General features: G+C 39.8%; 2 protein-coding genes across 3 annotated transcripts in view; one reads left to right on the top strand and one right to left on the bottom strand.

Moving 5' to 3' along the window:
- Positions 1-2,733: 2,733 nt before the first annotated feature.
- On the top strand, positions 2,734-14,404 carry mppe1 (metallophosphoesterase 1). Its single transcript, XM_077515710.1, has 9 exons — positions 2,734-3,228; positions 3,325-3,433; positions 8,413-8,516; positions 11,561-11,641; positions 11,735-11,843; positions 12,178-12,240; positions 12,643-12,765; positions 12,843-12,983; positions 13,631-14,404. The coding sequence occupies exons 1-9, from the start codon at positions 2,969-2,971 to the stop codon at positions 13,814-13,816; spliced, it is 1,176 nt and encodes a 391-aa protein (XP_077371836.1). The 5' UTR covers positions 2,734-2,968; the 3' UTR covers positions 13,817-14,404.
- A 1,941-nt stretch (positions 14,405-16,345) lies between these two features.
- Positions 16,346-17,481, bottom strand: part of LOC144015575 (guanine nucleotide-binding protein G(olf) subunit alpha) — a 57,637-nt gene continuing 56,501 nt past the window's right edge. For both annotated transcript variants that reach the window (XM_077515685.1, XM_077515696.1), the window contains exon 12: positions 16,346-17,293. In XM_077515685.1, coding sequence (XP_077371811.1) covers positions 17,147-17,293 — 147 coding nt within the window. In that variant the 3' untranslated portion in view covers positions 16,346-17,146. The remainder of the gene's footprint in view (positions 17,294-17,481) is intronic.

Below are 17,481 nucleotides of genomic sequence, written 5' to 3'. Positions count from 1 at the left end.
TTACTGTCATGACTAGGGTCATGCAAGGGTTATGCTTACTGTCATGACTAAGGTCATGTAAGGGTTATGGTATGCTTACTGTCATGACTAGAGCCATGCAAGGGTTATGCTTACTGTCATGACTAGGGTCATGCAAGGGTTATGGTATGCTTACTGTCGTGACTAGGGCAATGCAAGGGTAATGCTTACTGTCATGACTAGGGTCATGCAAGGGTAATGCTTACTGTCATGACTAGGGTCATGCAAGGGTTATGCTTACTGTCATGACTTGGGTCATGTAAGGGTTATGTTATGCTTACTGTCGTGACTCGGGTCATGTAAGAGTTATGCTTACTGTAATGACTAGGGTCATGTAAGGGTTATGTTTAAACCTAGTGGTTCGCCAGGAGGCGTCCTTTGAGGGGGGGTACTGTCATGACTAGGGTAATGCAAGGGTTATGTTTGGGTCATGACCGTGAGGTCAAGTGTCTGTTCTGAACTGATGTAACAGGCATCTAGTTTCAACTGGTAATACGCTATGTGATGTCAGAAGCTATGTGATCTCTTTATTTAGTCAACAGCCAGTCAGATAATTCCATGTCAGTCCTGTTACCCACATGTCTAGCCACAACCAATCAGATCGATTGTCTTTTTATAAACCTGTCTGAGTGAGAAGTGTGTGTTTTGTCGGATTATTACCTCTGTTCTTCTGTGCAAATCTCGTTGTTTCTCGTCTCGTCAAGTTTGTTTCATGCCTCTTGATGTGAATAAATAGTTAAGGTCTTATTTGTGTCTGCGTTTTTGGGATCCAACCTCAGAACATAACAAACTGTAGTTTTAAAGTGTAATATCACCATTCGCCACTAGATGGCAGACATGGTTTAGTTGCAATTACACACTACAACCCGAGTCCGCCTAATATTTTTTTGTGGCTTTTGAATGGTATGCAGGACAAATATATTTTAAAATAAAAAATTTGAGTGAGTTGAAATTTTTTTTGTTTTTTTAGTACAAAATTAGTTTTTGCACTTAATGTTATTTTGCTGTTCAACCGTTTGTACCATCTTTGAATGGTGATTTTTTATGCACTGTAAGAAAAAAAATCAGTCAAAAAAAAAAAGAGAGCATGTAGGCTACCTGTATGTTGCGTACGGTTTTACCTGTATTCCTTTATTACGGCTTCCAAAGAGAATGAGGAGTGAGTTATGTGTATGTGGTTGCCATTCCTCTCGCACAAGGTAAACAAGGTAGATTTATTGTCATGTGAGAAAAGTCGCTCACTAAAGCGACTGGTCGAACTGGTAAGAGCAGAAGTGCTCATGGAACTGACTTGGTGGCAAGTGCGCAACACGCACAACCGGCTTGCATGGAATCTTAAGCCCATTAATCCCATTTGGCCCATCTGCTACAATGAGTGCAGTGCGCAATGTGTGATAACCCAAACGGCCTGTCAATGATTTGCAAAATGTGCTACTTTCCTCTTATCAGGTTGACACCGCCATATCAATAAGGAGCATCTCAGACCGAAGGTTTAACATCAAGGCGGTTCCTGCACTGACATTTTTTTTTTCTTAACTCATTCACTGCCTTTGACAAGTATACTTATCAATTGTATTTTTTAGAGCGGTGCTAAATGGGGGCGAATCTGATTATGCTCCACTGTAAATATCAAACTTGTAAACAGCTTTACTGATGCCCAACCACCGGTAGATGACATCATTGCCCCATTTTATAGGAAATAAACACAGTTTCAGAGTCCATGGGAGAAATGGCTGTATTTTGGCAAACCTACATTTTTCTGCTGTCAATTATAAAAGAATGGGATGGGGCAAAAAGTAGGGAGTCTATTCTGTTATTTGGTAGATTCGGTTTATATATAATTATTGAATGTAATATCCCATGAGTATTGAAAATTTTAAAATTTTCTAAAATGACTGGCAGTGAATGAGTTTTAAGGATTTTTTTTTTTTAAATTCTATTAACAGTGATGTAAAAATAGACATATAAACGGAACAGGGTTTGAAATTAAACAGTTCATCTTTTGTTTTTGTATTTCTGTTAAAAAAATGAAATGTATGTACATTTTAGGGAACTTATAATGTTTTGTTTGAGTGTGAGGATAAAGTAGACCTTGTTCCTCCCTCTCTGTCTGATACTGTATTATCACTTTGCTGTAGGCCAAAACAATGTCTGTGGTTGTATCAGGTCGGATTCCAACAGTACTCATTATTCCCAAAGTATTTGTCTACTACAGAGTAATTAACATTTTAACACAATTTACAGGTAATATTTTAAAAAACAAAAACAAAACTAAACAAAATGAAACAAAGCATTTTTGAAAAATAAAAACGTTGTGGCCGTTATACAATCAGAAACTAGAAATTGGATTAGAAAATTAATTAATTTCATGCAATTTTAAGGAAAATGCTATATCGGGAAATATAGGTCTTTCTTTTAAAATGATCTGTCATTGTTTTTTGGGGAAATTTTATGTATCAAAAGTACTAATGGTATTGGTATTAGTGATTATTCAAGAGTTGAGTACTGTACTGGTACCAGGCTGAAAATTGATATGCACAGTGATCCACTGACAAGCCTTCTCTAAAAATGAATTAAACCTAACTAAATACAACGAAATAAAAGCTAACTACAGTATAATGTATAATCCACAACTATTTTGTTTTCTCCCGTCTTTTTCAATACAGTTTAACTTCCCTTTTTCGACTTTTATTTTGCAATCCAAGCGGAAGTACGTCGTGAGCGCGGCTTGACCATCGTAGCGGAGCTCGACTGACTGCATTCCTCCTCGCCTTCCGTCTTTGTTTTTGTCTCAACTTTAAACACCCGACCGACATCTTCTTGATCCGCCATCATGGGCCACATCGGGCCGGCGTCGTGAAGAAGACGAAGAGGAGGAGGAGGAAGAAGAGGAGGCGGAGGAGGAGAAGATGCCTCATGGGTCGCTCCATCACGTCGTAAGAGGAGAGCCATGGCCAGGTTCGGCGTCAGGTGGCTGCTGGCCGCCGTGCTGATGCTGCTGCTCGGCGGCGCCTTCTTCTTCTGCGAGTATCTCATCTACTTCCCCGCCATCCTCAAGTGCGCCTGGCCCCGCGTGGAGCATGCGCGCGGCGGCGGCGGGGAGGGCATCGACGGCCGGCCGCCGGACTCGCCGCCGGTTCGCGCCATGGTGCTGTCCGACACGCATCTCCTGGGGGCCGTCGGCGGTCACTGGTTCGACAAGCTGAGGAGGTACACTTGAAGCGACGACGACAACAACAACCTTGTGTCCTTCACTGATTGATTGATGCCATAATAACAAGCGAGTGCTCGTGTGCGCATGCGCAGGGAATGGCAGATGGAGCGAGCTTTCCAGACCGCCTTGTGGCTCCTCAGGCCCGAGGTGGTCTTCATCCTAGGGGACATCTTCGACGAAGGCAAGTGGAGCTCCAAGAAGGTAAGGGGCTTGTTTATGTTTACTCAAAACAACAATGGCTTGAGAAAGGGAGCTCAGAAAATTCAAAGCACCCATGTCATTAATGAGAATGGACATTTTTTGTTTCACAATTGAAGTTCTGAGATTTGGGGTTTGAATTTTGATACTTCCCATGCTTGCCTAGGTTTTCCTCTCACGCTCACGTTTTAAAAACATTTCAACAAATCAGCATCTACCTCAAGCACCTCCTTTCCCCCCATCTTATCATTTAAAAAAAAAAATTTTTTGTCGAAAACGCCTAAAAAAAAAAGGTGCATCAAAAGTAAATTTGAAGCTGTACTTCAGCATAGTTTTGGTCTGTTTTCGAAGATAACACTTGGGCGAATGATGACTTAGACTTCAAAACACTACAGGTTCAAAGTTAAGGTCTTCCCTAATTCCAGTTCAAGTTTGACAATGAGAATTTTACACAGGATTTTCCAAAACGGGGGTCTAGGCCAGCATTTGGGGGACCCTTGAAAGCCCAGGTCAAGTCTGATAAAAATTCATTTGAAATTTGTCACTGTTCTATTCTAGCCATATTTGAGAGACTCTCTCCACATTTAGACATTACTTTGACATGACGCGCTTTGACGCTATGATCTTCTGCTGCCATGACATTAGCGCAGCTAACAGATGATTTAAAAAAAAAAAAAAGTTCAATATGTCAGTCACCATGAAATCGTTGTGACTGGTTCCTGCATCGTACGAGGGAGGACCTTTTCCGCACAATGCCATTGGCCATGTCAGACAAAGTAAGACGACGGAATTGGACCACATAAGGTGTCAATCACTCCACACACGATTTCTTTGCTGTTTCTTTTTTTTTCCTTTCTAGTTTGACTGCAGAGCGCTAGCCATAAACGCTAACTCAAACGAGCATAAGAATGGGTGACTCTTGTGCGTATTCGGCAGGTTGCAGCAACCAAAACGTGGCTTTATGACATTTACGCGAAGGGTGTTTGACTTCAGAACTTTTACTTCACTTGAGTTACCCTGGCAACCAGCACGTCGCTGTTTTGAGGATCTGATTGGCTTTCAAAACGACCATCGCCGAGGGGCTGCACTGTTACTGGCTCAAGTGATGACGGACCTTTGGAAGGACGACCTTTTGACGCACAAAGATGGCCATCGGGCTGCATGGATCTTGTGACCGATAAAACATCTTTCTATTGGAGCAAAGCTCATGTGTTTGTTACCGAGCGCGGCGAGGCGAATCCGCGCAGGAAATGTGGAGCTGCAAGTCAATCTGGATCGATGCTTATGCGCATTTTAGAACTTGGACGCACCTTGCAGCAGACAATAACGTAGCTTTATGGATTAAAGGGCCAGTGTGGAAGAGAAATTTTCCCGGAATGTTTTGACTGGACACTTTTAGATGTTTGAGGACCAGTTGGGATGGGGTTGCACATGTTGAGAATGCAGGAGACCAGAAAGGGTGACTTGCACCTCTTTTTTTTTTTTTTTTGCATCTACAATTGCTCACTGAGCCTGCAAGATATGATTTCATCTTAACAAGTTGGGCACCATTCAAATATCCAGAGGCTCAGCTTTCAAATGATGTATAACATGCAAGTAAGTACCCAGCTGGCGACGTGCATATCCCGCCTTTTTTCCAAGATGGCCGCAGGGCCCACAGGTGGGCCCTCGGAACGTTAAATTAGAAGAGATTAATTAGGGCAGGGAAACTATTTGAGGAAATTGCCCGCATTGAAAAAAAAAAAGTTTTTATTTTTCAAGCAGAATCTTGATTTATTTGGGCATAGCGTGTAACTATTGAAATACGGTGTTTGTGGCCCCTCGTTTATCAACAGTGTTGTCACTAACGCAATACTAAGTAAGTACTTTCTTTCAATAACGAGCAATTTTAACGCGTTCATTTTTCCAAAACAGTAATCTGATTAAATCTACTTTGCTAAGTGGCTATATGTCACTATTTTTGTATTACCTCGTAATGTATGTAGAACTCAGAATTTTGATAATAAGATAATTTCGAGGAGAAAATGTTTCTCTTGCATTTGGGAGTGACGTCACATCGCATGTCACGTTTTCTCAGCGGAAGACGCAACGCCGGGTCACGTGTACAAACGTGCGAGCGGCGAGCCAAAACAATAGACACAACTTACCTCGTCACGACATAAACAATGGAAGAAACAGGAAGACCCCCACAAACGGGTGCATATGCTCAGTGGAAATACAGCCATTACTTTGCATTTTTGTCCAGTAAAGATGACAAAAACCCTCTCAGTGTCACGTCGGGGGTGTGGTGGATGGACCCAGAGGCTGAAAAAACTGGCAGGGAGAAGGATGACAGTAACGAGTGTAACTTTATTGGTGGACTGAAACGTGGGTAGACTTGGCGTGACGAACTGGGGCAGAACTGGCATGACGAACGGGGGCAGATGATGAACATGACTGACTCAGCGTGGACAGTTGCTGTTACTTGGCGTGGAGTGGATGACTTGGCAACTAGGCAAACTAGGCAAACAGACACAATACTGCGAAACAAACATTCAACATCTGACATGCAAACATTCAAACAATGCTCCCACACCCGCGTGAGACAAACACCACTCCCTTATACCAACACTAATGACACTAACAGGACACACCTTTGAGACACAGCAGGCAGAGAGCACTAATTAGGTCACACAAATGGGGAGTGAAGGCACACACAGGTGGACAAGGTTAACAATGATGAGAGTAGGGGAGACAAAACTGGAAAAGACAACAAACACCCAAAACCAAACTAAAACCCAACCACCCAACACAGAAACACGACACTCAGTGCGTTGCAAACTTTGCGCTCGCTAAAAACGCCACATCCACTTTGAGGGAACGCATCAAAGCACAGCGCGATACAACTTGAAGCAAAGCCGACAGGTAAGGAGAAAGCAAGCAGTTGTACATTTCCTTCAGCCCAACCCAGCTACCTAAATAAATAGCAGCATCAGGATAAATAGAAAATAGAAAATGTTATAGTTACAGTTGCAACCAGCCGACATGTAAATGTTATAGTTACAGTTTGTAATGTGTTATACTACACCCGTTTATGTCTTGTAAAACCAGAGAAACAGAAACAAACAAACATGTCACAAGTTCATGCACTTTCACAAGTATTATTTAAACCGGTTGTCATTCGGAAATTTGTACAAAAAAGTAATTGATAACTTAGTTACTTTGACAATAAAGTAATCAGTAAAGTAACTAGATTACTTTTTTGAGGAGTAGTCAGTAATCAATAATCACATTATTTTTTCAAGTAATCTGTGACAACACTGTTTATCAAACGCTTAGGACTGACTTAGAACTAAAAAAAAATGAAGGTATTATCTGTTAGTTCATCAGTTTATTAACTAGGAAAAAGTTTTTATTTGAAGTGTGACATTTTTTTCCACGCATGCAACACCACCCCAACTATAACATACAGCTGACTATAAATACTTGCAAGGTGAAGGAATGAGGCGTCTATTTGAGATGTGGTGCTTATTCGAACAGATGACGTGCCGATTAATTGGAGCTAGGTCATCTAATTTGTCGAATTTGTCTACTTGTGGCCCCTACATTAACACAGATTGCGTTGTTGGGTACGTTGTCCAATTAAGACAAATAAATCAAATGCATTTTGAAGGGGATTTTGTAAGTGTAACTAGACTAAGTGCAATTCCTGAAGAAATTGCGTGGGAATGCTGAAAGCTGAATGCTAAGATGAATGCTTATGAAGTAACTTGAAAGATAAATTATGTGAAAATTACAAAATTTTCGTTAAAGTTGAAAGATAAATGAATACAAAAGAAAACGAACTGCAATCTAAGGTAGGATTTAATCATTTCAGATAAATTACAATGCATTTCCTGATACGATAATCAGTTGGTATCAAACCATCGAATGTACTAAAATGTGGTCCAGGCGGGGTTTAATCCACAGAGGTCGGGGTGGCAATTCCTCTAAGAACTGAGCTAACACGCCTTGTTCAGATTCATGGCTAATAGCGTATTTATTTTGAAAAGTGTCATCTGAAACAGCAAGCCTGTGATGAAAGCCAGCGTGCATTTAATCATTTCAGTGAAATTGTAATGCATTTCCTGATATGATAGTCAGTTGGTATACATTTATATCACTAAACAATATATTTGCAAAGTCCAGTCAGAGGTGGGATTTGAACCCAGGACCTCCTGGTTATTGGACAATGCACTTAACCAAGTGCTCCACTGAGCAGCGTCACAGAGCTGGTAATGATGATCAGTTGTATGTATGGAAGTAGGCGTGAAAAGTAGGACTTAGAAAAAGTTCAATACCAGTCCCCTTGAAAATGAATGGGGGGAAAAGTTGATATTTAACGTTAAATTGTGCGAGTACTGTAAGTAGACTTAGACTTAGACTTGACTTTATTGATCCCTTTGGGATGGCTCCCTCTGGGAAATTTACATTTCCAGCAGCAATAAGAACAGATAATAAAATAAAAAAACAATTCAATCAATCAATCCATCCATCCATCCATCCATTTTCTTGACCGCTTATTCCTCACAAGGGTCGCGGGGGGTGCTGGCGCCTATCTCAGCTGGCTCTGGGCAGTAGGCAGGGGACACCCTGGACTGGTTGCCAGCCAATCGCAGTCAATCAATCAATCAATAAATAAGGTTATTACACCAGAGATTGAATTAATAATACAAATTCAATCAATCAATAAATAAGGTTATTGCCTTATTAAGTATTATTAATTAAGCATTATTATTATTAAGTAATGCGGAATCAGATGATATATATACCCCAGAAGGCGTGAATTTTTGAAGCAAGTTGATATTTGAATGGTGTAAATTGGAAATATTATGTGGGAGTTGTTTCTCTGCAAAAAACGTAAGCAGAATAAAAATCCGAATAACATTGTGGGATGCTTTCAGCATTCCCACAATAGTGTCAGTTGGTGAGCGTTTGACATAACGTGTCAAACTTGTCTGCAGAATTGGGAGGACGACGTGCGGCGCTTCCGCAGGATGTTCCGCCACTCCGAGGACACGGAGTTGGTGGTGCTGGTCGGGAATCACGACATTGGCTTCCATTACGAGTAAGGACACGTTTTTGTTTTTTTCTTAAATTAAAAAAAAAAAAAAAGAAATGAAAGGGGACAGAAAGAAGTACAAGTTATATCTGCCCCTGATCAACACAACACGACACTATTTTGTTGTTTCGAACCTCACACGGGCGAGTCAGCAAGTGATCGTTGTCGGACTTTGTGCAAAGTCCAAGACGCAATAAAACTGAAAGCGATACAATAGTAGAGGTGAAAGTATCTTCACATGAAATGACTTCAACATGTCACCTTGTACTTACTTAAAAGTCTAACTCATTTGATGGATAAAGTATTAAAAGTAATTTCTGATATTAAATGTACTTAAGTAATATGTATTTTTTTAAAAAGGAGGGGTTAAAATGTTTTATTGTTTTTGTTTTATTTTATGTTTTGTTTATTTTAATGGCATAGTTATGTAATAGATGTGCATTTTGGCTAATAGAACAGCACCGGAGACCTGATATTAATACATATTGATTACCTGCATCTCATTTTCTTAACCTTCGTCTGCTGGTATCTTGATCACATCAAAATGTGTAACAAAAACGTTCCTCTTCTTTATTTTCTATTAACAAAAATTATTTTTTGAGTGAAAGTACACTTTCAATTATGAAACGCGATGGAGTAAAAGTGAGTGTTGACAGAAATATAAATAACAAAGTAAAGTACAAGTACAGATATGTGAAAATTCTACTTAGGTACAGTATTAAAGTATTTGTACTCTGTTGTACAACTAGCAAAATTATTTACCTTTTGAAGACACCCAGAAGATGTTGGCAGAGCGATACTGTCACCTAGTGGTGTTTAAATAAAGTTGTGTTGTTTGAACCAGAGTGTATTTATGTTAGCTTAGCATATGCTAACATGAGTGTGTACTATTGAGCTTAAACTTGCCTATTTGTGTTACTGTATGCATACAAACGCCATTTCCTGCTCTGGGGTTATTTATCATCACATTTCCCCTTCCGAGGAGGCCTCCGACAAGGAAGACGCTTGTAAATTAGTTCCAGCAAGTTAGCCCCAAGCAGCTAGGCTAAAAAGGGGAAGTACATGTACACATGTGAAACCGTTGAAAAGGAAATTGCAACTGTTTTAAGCTGTTGATTTTTGTGATGTGAAAAATGAGAGCAGGATAAATAACTTCCAAAACGTTTTCACACCACTAACGTGACCGATAATCTGTACAACTCAATAAAAAAATATTTTATTTTGAGAGGCAAGGCAAGGCAAGTAAAATAGAGGGGAAGTAAAAATAACTGAGATGATGTGGCATTAAGTGTGCACACCCTCATAATTGGGATCAAGACATTTTCAAAATTCAAAATTAGCCAATCATTTCAAACTCGTGTTACTGTACACTGCAAAAAAAAAAAAAAGTAACACCCCCCCCCCCCCCCCCCCCCCCCAAATTAAGGAAAAATATCTAACTTTTTCTGAATAAGACATTACAACTAATATTAAGAAAAAAATACTCATTGCAAGCTCAAATAATGGTTTGCGTTTGCATGAAATGACCAGCAGAGGAGCAAGACTTTTTTTTTTTTTTCTCTCATTTTAAGAAGAAAGCCAATTACACATCTCAATTGAAATTAGGGAATAACATGCCAATTTTAAGTTTTATGTTTGGGTCATGTAAGGGTTATGTTTACTGTCATGCAAGGGTTATGTTTGGGTCATGACCTTGAGGTCAAGTGTCTGTTTTGAACTGATGTAACCAGCATCTAGTTTCAACTGGTCTTAAGCTATGTGATGTCAGAAGCTATGTGATGTCAGGAATCTTTAATCTCTTTATCTAGTCAACAGCCAATCAGATAATACCATGTCAGTCCTGTTACCCACATGTCTACCCACAGCCAATCGGATCAATTCGTTGTCTATATAAGCCGGTCTGAGAAGTGTATGTTTTTGTCGGACTATACCTCTATTCCTCTGGGCAACTCTCGTTGTTTCTCGTCTAGTCAAGTTTTTTTCCACGCCGCTCGATGTGAATAAATAGTTAAAATCTTATTTGTGTCTGCCTTTTTGGGATCCAACTCCAGAACATAACACTAGGGGCTAGATTTATATACTAATTTTAAGTATTTTTGCCAAGCAAATGTTGCTTACCCCATTGGCGGATTTATTTATTTTTTTTGCTTTAAATAAGAAAATTAAGGAAAATTAATTAATATATAGAGGGAGTCCTCGAGTTAGGTTGGAGTTCCGTTCCTAGCGGTGTAAACCGAATTTCGACTTAAGTCAAATTTCCCCATTAAAGTCAATATTTACATCAAAATAATTTGCATAAAAAAAAAAAAAAATCTAAAATACATAGAGACGAACAACCACTCACACTCACAAGCACACCTAGGGACAATTACACCTAGGGACAATTCGGAGCGCCCAGTTAACCTGCCATGCATGTCTTTTGGAATATGGGAGGAGACCGGAGTACCCGGAGAAGAACCACGCGGGCACGGGGAGAACATGCAAACGCCACCCAGGAAGGCTAAAGCCTGGGCTTGATCTTGCGTCCTCAGGAGGCGGACGTGCTAACCACTCAGTCACCATGCCGCCCTCTAATTAAAATAAAATGAGATTCTGTACTTACCATTACTGCTTAGAGGTGGATGGAAAAGAAAAAGAAGGGGGGGGGGGGGGGGGGGGCTGATGTGGAAAAAAAAAAGAGGGTGAAAAAGAATAAGATATTCCCACAAGTGCTAACACTATCTGAGGGCTAAATAGCGGACGAGGGGAAAACACTGCGGGCTATATGGCAGACGAGGAGTCAAAATGGCGGACCGACCGTAACCGTTGTCAAGTCAAAATGCCAAAGGTTGAGTGTGCCTAAACGCTTTATAATCACAAAACATCTGGCATTTAAACAGGGGTGTGTAGACTTTTTATATCCATTGTAAACAGTAAAAATAATTGACAGTTGTGTAGTTGTTTTTTTTTTGCGTGTATGTGTTGTTTTTTTTTTAAGTACACGAATGGACTCGGTACTTGTTTTTTTGTTTTTATCAGGTTTGAATGTAGGCTTTTGTCGCCCTCTGCAGGATGGACTGGTTCAAGCTACAGCGCTTCGAGAAGGTTTTCAACGCCTCCTCCACCAGGATTGTCACCAAAAACGGAGTCAAGTGAGCCGTTTATCATGTTTTGACCAAGTAAACATTTTTCAAAGTGTTGTTTAGAATGCCGTTGTTTTTTTTTTCGTGTGTGTGCGTGCTTAGCTTCTTGCTGGTGAACACGGTGGCACTGCACGGCGACGGCTGCCCCATCTGCCAAGCGGTGGAGAAAGAGCTCATGAGGCTCTCCAAGGACCTCAATTGTTCTCTGCAGGCAAGTCGGCGGCACATACAACCAAAACAACATGATAAAGTCAAATGTCACCAACATTTCCCTTAACTAAACCAAAACAAAACTTGGGAGGAACGGGTGATGAATGTGGTGGGGGGAAATCACCATTATTTTTGATCCACATTGAAATCACTATTATTAAAAATTGTTATTTCCAGTCAGTTGTAGAACTGATTTCAAAATTCTGCAATTGGTCTATAAATGACTGAATATTTTAGTGTTACGGTTTTGTGTGTGAATGTATGATGTATTTCTGATTGTGTGAAGCTTGTGCATGAAATGTGCGCTATAAATAAAGCAGCTTGCCTCTGCACAGAGTTCGGGGGACGGCTGCGAGGGGACTCAGGTGTATCCTCCCACACCCCCAATCATGCTACAGGTGAGCTCATTAACCACTCTTAACACTAGACAATAACGTCAGACAGAAAATCTGATGCTAATGTACACGTTTTAAACATCAAAACAATTTAGTCTTTTACTCAAATTTGGTTCTTCAATAAACCTTATTTACATTGTTTGTAAATATTGACACTCGTATCATCAAAAGCTAACATGTTTTTGAAATGACAGTTTAGCATCTTCAAGGGACCTCGCATGTGTTTTTGTAAACATCAAAAGCAGCTGAAGTTTGGAGACATTTTCAAACTGAATGCAAACATCTCAAAGACGTAACATTTTAAAAATATCAAAAACAAGTTAGTTACTTTCAAGGAACCTAATATACAAGTTTTTGCAAGTATTTTGTCGATATAGTAATAATGACGCGGTTGGCATTCTCTAGCACTACCCGCTGTACAGAGTGAGCGATGCGGGCTGCACAGGCACAGATGCAGCGCCCCCCGGTGAGCGCCACCTTCTGTTCAGGGAGAAGTATGACGTGCTGTCCAAGGAGGCGTCCCAGAGGGTGAGGACCCCTCCCATCGGCGTCGTATCGGGAACCACGACGTTGATTTTGATGAGGTTTTATGTCGTCGTCCTTAGCTGCTGCAGTGGTTCAAGCCCCGCCTCATTCTGAGCGGCCACACCCACAGCGGCTGCGAGGTCCTCCATGACAACAAGTACCCGGAAGTCAGCGTGCCCTCCTTCAGCTGGAGGAACCGCAACAATCCCAGCTTCATCCTGGTGGGTGGCCGGACGCCCAGATGGCTTTGTTTATTTTAAACTGTACATACATCTTGAAAATGATTTTCCACAAATTCTAATAACATATACATATAAATATTTAAAACATAGAATAATTTACTGTCTTTCATTTTTTTTAATGTTTAAACTTTCAAATTGTGCATTATAAGTGTTAAAAATAAACGTTTATAATTATTTCTTATTTTATTTCTAATGTGGAAATAACGTGAACAAGTTATTTCGATATTATATTAGTCTTTATTAAAACTTAACACAATAATTACACAAGTTATTGAGGCGTCTACGTTATGTGAGCAATGCCTACATTTACCAGCATGCACTTCGACCATGTGTCTGACCTTTGACACAAAAATCGCTCGTTTCACGACAACCGTAGTCGCTTTTTGGCAGCTAGTTCAATTTGACAATATTTTAACGTATTCACACAAACAGGACCTTTTTGAACTTATTAAATAATTTTTACTATTGCAAAACTGCAATACAAGCAAATTACGACGAATTACCATTTAATGTCTGTTATTTTATATTAACTGACTTTTCGTCGTTGCTCACACATTATCATGTGCTCCGTTTGTCAACTGGCCCTTTAAATCGTCCATTTTGTTCCCGCCCTCTCTCCAAAAAAGGCGTCCGTGTCACCGGGCAGCTACGCGCTGTCCAAGTGCTTCTTACCGGAGGAGAGCACCGTCATCAACGTGTACACCTCTACCGGCGGCTGCCTGATGCTGCTCGTTCTTGTGCATTGCTTGTGGATGAAGGGCCTGCTGCAGTGCCTCAGCCTCTGCCTGCTGGGGAAGCACAAGTCTCTGTGAAAACTACATCACCCAGCAATCCCCGCGCTCACAAGCCGGAAGTGGAGTCGAGCCGCAGTTTGAGAACGTACCGAAAAATAAATTAAAAAAATCTTGGTTTCTTATTCTTTTTTTTTCTCGACACTGGGAAGGAAAGGACGCTAATTGTTTAAATATTTCAAGTCCTTTAAATGATTTAAATTTGTGATATTTATGATGTGATTATCACTTGTGGAAAAAAAAATGTTGGGTTCGTTTTATATTCCGCGAGCTTGCCAAAAGGCGGTGTTTTGTCGTACAGATAATTGTATCAAGTGGGAGAACCCGAAAAAACAGCCACCACTGATTTTACAGGACTTCGCCTCGTTTTTGTTTTTTTGCCATCCAGAAACTCGAGTTTATTACTGTTAATGTAAATTTTAAGTGTCAGATGTGTGTTGATGATCCACGTCATTCACTCTGAACTGAAAAGTCACCCCTCATCTCACATTTTGTTGGTTTGTTGAGTGTATTTATTGTCACTCATCTTCTGTGCCAAATATTTGAGGGTTTTTGCCAAGTTGTTGACGTTCCCAATCGACTGTGCATTAATAAATGATCTTTAACACCCCCGTGGAGGTTTATGGCGTGCATGTACACAAACATAAAAGGAAACTTAATTTTCAATGACCCAAAACCGTGCTTTTAAAAACAGGAAGGAACCAGTTTTTGTACTTTTGTAAACCTCATCAACTCTTGCTTGTTTTTGTAAGATCCAGCAGACGTATAAAGGAATATAATGTATTTTTGTTGTCAATTTTGAGCCTTCAAGGAACCCAACGTTTTAAAAAAATAAATAAAAAGACTAACATCTTCAAGGAACCCAATGTTTTTTTGTAAACAAGAATCTCAAGCAAACTGCATTTTTATACTTAATGATACGTTTGCATAATCAAGGTTAACATTTGATAATTGTCGTTAAACAAAAATGTGACTATTAAGCATTCAAGGAAGCTTTTTGATAAACATCGAAGACAATTTACATGTTTGTAAACTATGAAGCATTTATACATCAGCAATTTTGTGTCTTCAAGGACTAATGCACATTTTTTTTTTGTAAACCATAAAAGACAATAGTGTTCTATATGTAAGCAATTTTGTGTCTGAAGATCAATCTAATGATTTGAAGGTTTTTTTTTCAGCTAACTTTTCTTTTTTCTTCAAAGATCAATCTAAATTTTGTGATCATAACAAAATCTAACAAAGAATTAAATGTGTTTTGTAAACAGAGAGAATGAGTGTCTTTAAACTAGAATTGTCATGTCTTCAAGGGGGGGAAAATAACTGCTCAACAATTTTCAAGGAACTTGTGTGGATTCTGGACGTGTTGTGAGAAGAAAAAAAAAAGAACTCCTCTAATGTGCCTCTTTATTTAAATAAAAATAAAAAATGTCATTTCATCGTCCTCCCCCCGGGCTTGAGCGAGGTTTCGGCCCCTCTGTGGTTGTGTTTGTAATTTAGCAGAGGAAAAGGCTGATGCCGACTTTTTTTTTTTTTTTTTTTTTTGTACAAGGAGAAGAGCTCATCTTGTTGGGTGCTGCTCACACATTCATCGTGCCTGTGCCTATAATCGTATATGGCTCCCATAGGACAAAAAAAAATAAAAAAATAACCCCCCACCCAAACATGAACAATATTGCACACGCTCATTTATTCATCTCCATTCTAGACATGCTTTCCTATGTGTGTATGTATACATATTTAGCGTATACATACATAGGTATGTACACCTAGGCACACACATAATTAAACATGTATAATTGTACATATATATTTATATAGACCTATAAATTTACATGTACATACAATTATAAAACTCTTTGTCCGCACATTCATACACGCACGCGCGCACACAATGCATGTGTGAGTCTATGTACACAAGATCTCGCACGCAAAAAAAAATCAAGAATAGAACATAAAAATTAATGTTGGTTCCTATGAAAACAACACCAGGTTGCAATTTTGGACACTTTCAATGGATTTCCAATGTGTGTTTTAAAGCTGTGAAAATAATTATTATTATAATAACAATAATACAATAAAACAGGAGGGCATAATAAAAATCCCTCAAAAAAAAAGAAAAAAAAAGAAAAAAAGGCAATGGTGCTGCAACATGTGGTCCTCAACTGCAGGTAAGTGGTTAATTTGCATAATGTATATTTTTAGGATTCTTTCCCTAGAATGTTTATTTTTATTTATTTTTTAAATAAACAGCAGTTTATTTATATTTTTTATAAACCAGAAAAAAACTAAACTCTACAGAGAAAAGTCCCCCCCCCCCCCCCCCCCCCCCGACCACCCCCCTTCGCGCAGTCTCCTCGTTTTGCTGCCGACAGAAAAGAAAAGAAAACAAAACGTGTTTTTGACATCAAGCTGTACAGCGCGGTCGAAAAAACATTACTTACATCTGAGCTCGTTTTTGTTTTTTTTTTGGTCATTTTTTTTCTTGTTTTTTTTTTGTTTTTGTTTTTTTACAGGTACAGCCATAATCAAGGCACAAAGATCTACAAGTAGATTTGTTTTTCTTTTCAATTCAACTTGTACAAAATAATATTACACTTTACAGTCTGTACAGGAGAATTCCACCTTGCACAGTGTACAAGAAAGAAAAAAAAAAAAAAAAAGGAAAGAAAATGAATACATTTTAATCTCCCCTCCCCGCAGGTAAAAGGATGGTGTGTGGTGTGTTGGGGGTCCGAGTCTATGGAGGAGGCGGGGCTAAAGTGCACACAGCAGCTCCTTTTTGGAAATCCTTCTGGTTTGTCATACTTTTTCGTTATCGTGCACACCGTCCTCTCTTTTCTCTCGGTCCGCAAAGCATTTTTTTTTTTTTGCTTTAAACTCTCTCTAAAAAAAAAAAAAAAAAAAGTGGTGACGGGGTTAATAAATATCGCATTGATGCTACATTGTATGTTCCTCTTGGGGGAGAATAATCCAAATCATCATCGGAAAAAAAAAAAAAAAGGAACCTAATGCAAAGTGCATTTTTATCTCTTCATTAGCTTGGAGGGGGCTAACAAACACTAACGCATTCGTACACACACAAACGCACACTCTACACTGAGGTCCTGTAGGTGTCTTCATGTATCCGAAAAAAAGAGACAGGAGGGCAAAGAAAAGGAGGTAGCCTGAAGCTTAGTGGAATGACAAAAAAATAAAAAATGAAAGAGAAATCATCAAAGGAATCAATCGAATCTTCTCGTCGCGGAGGAATCCAAAAAGTCAAAAGAAAAAAAGAAAAAGAGGAGGAGGAGGATTTGACACACTTCAGTAGTACTTGATGGTCCTTCGGGAGGAGGCGGGAGGGTCTCATCACAAGAGTTCGTACTGCCGCAGGTGCATTCGCTGGATGATGTCCCGGCAGTCGTTGAACACCCGCCGGATGTTCTCCGTGTCCACGGCGCAGGTGAAGTGCGGGTAGCAGTAGTGGCGACCGTCGCCGCTCGCCGTGCTGATCCGCTGCATGCGCCGCCGCCGGCGAACGAGAGAGAGAGAGACGCGCGTCATTGCGTTGCGCTCGGCACAGTTATGAGACAATATCTAGCCAGCAGGGGGCGGAATAATGTACATGAAGTCGACGGTTACAGCTGCTTAGGAAGCTGGAAGTCATGTTTGATGATGTTTTTGTTTTGTTTTTGCAGAGGATA

The sequence above is a fragment of the Festucalex cinctus genome, chromosome 1 (genome assembly GCF_051991245.1).
Source record: "Festucalex cinctus isolate MCC-2025b chromosome 1, RoL_Fcin_1.0, whole genome shotgun sequence".
Taxonomy (NCBI): domain Eukaryota; kingdom Metazoa; phylum Chordata; class Actinopteri; order Syngnathiformes; family Syngnathidae; genus Festucalex; species Festucalex cinctus.
The sequence above is the reverse complement of the archived record's forward strand: the minus strand, read 5'-3'. Positions and strand labels throughout refer to the sequence as shown.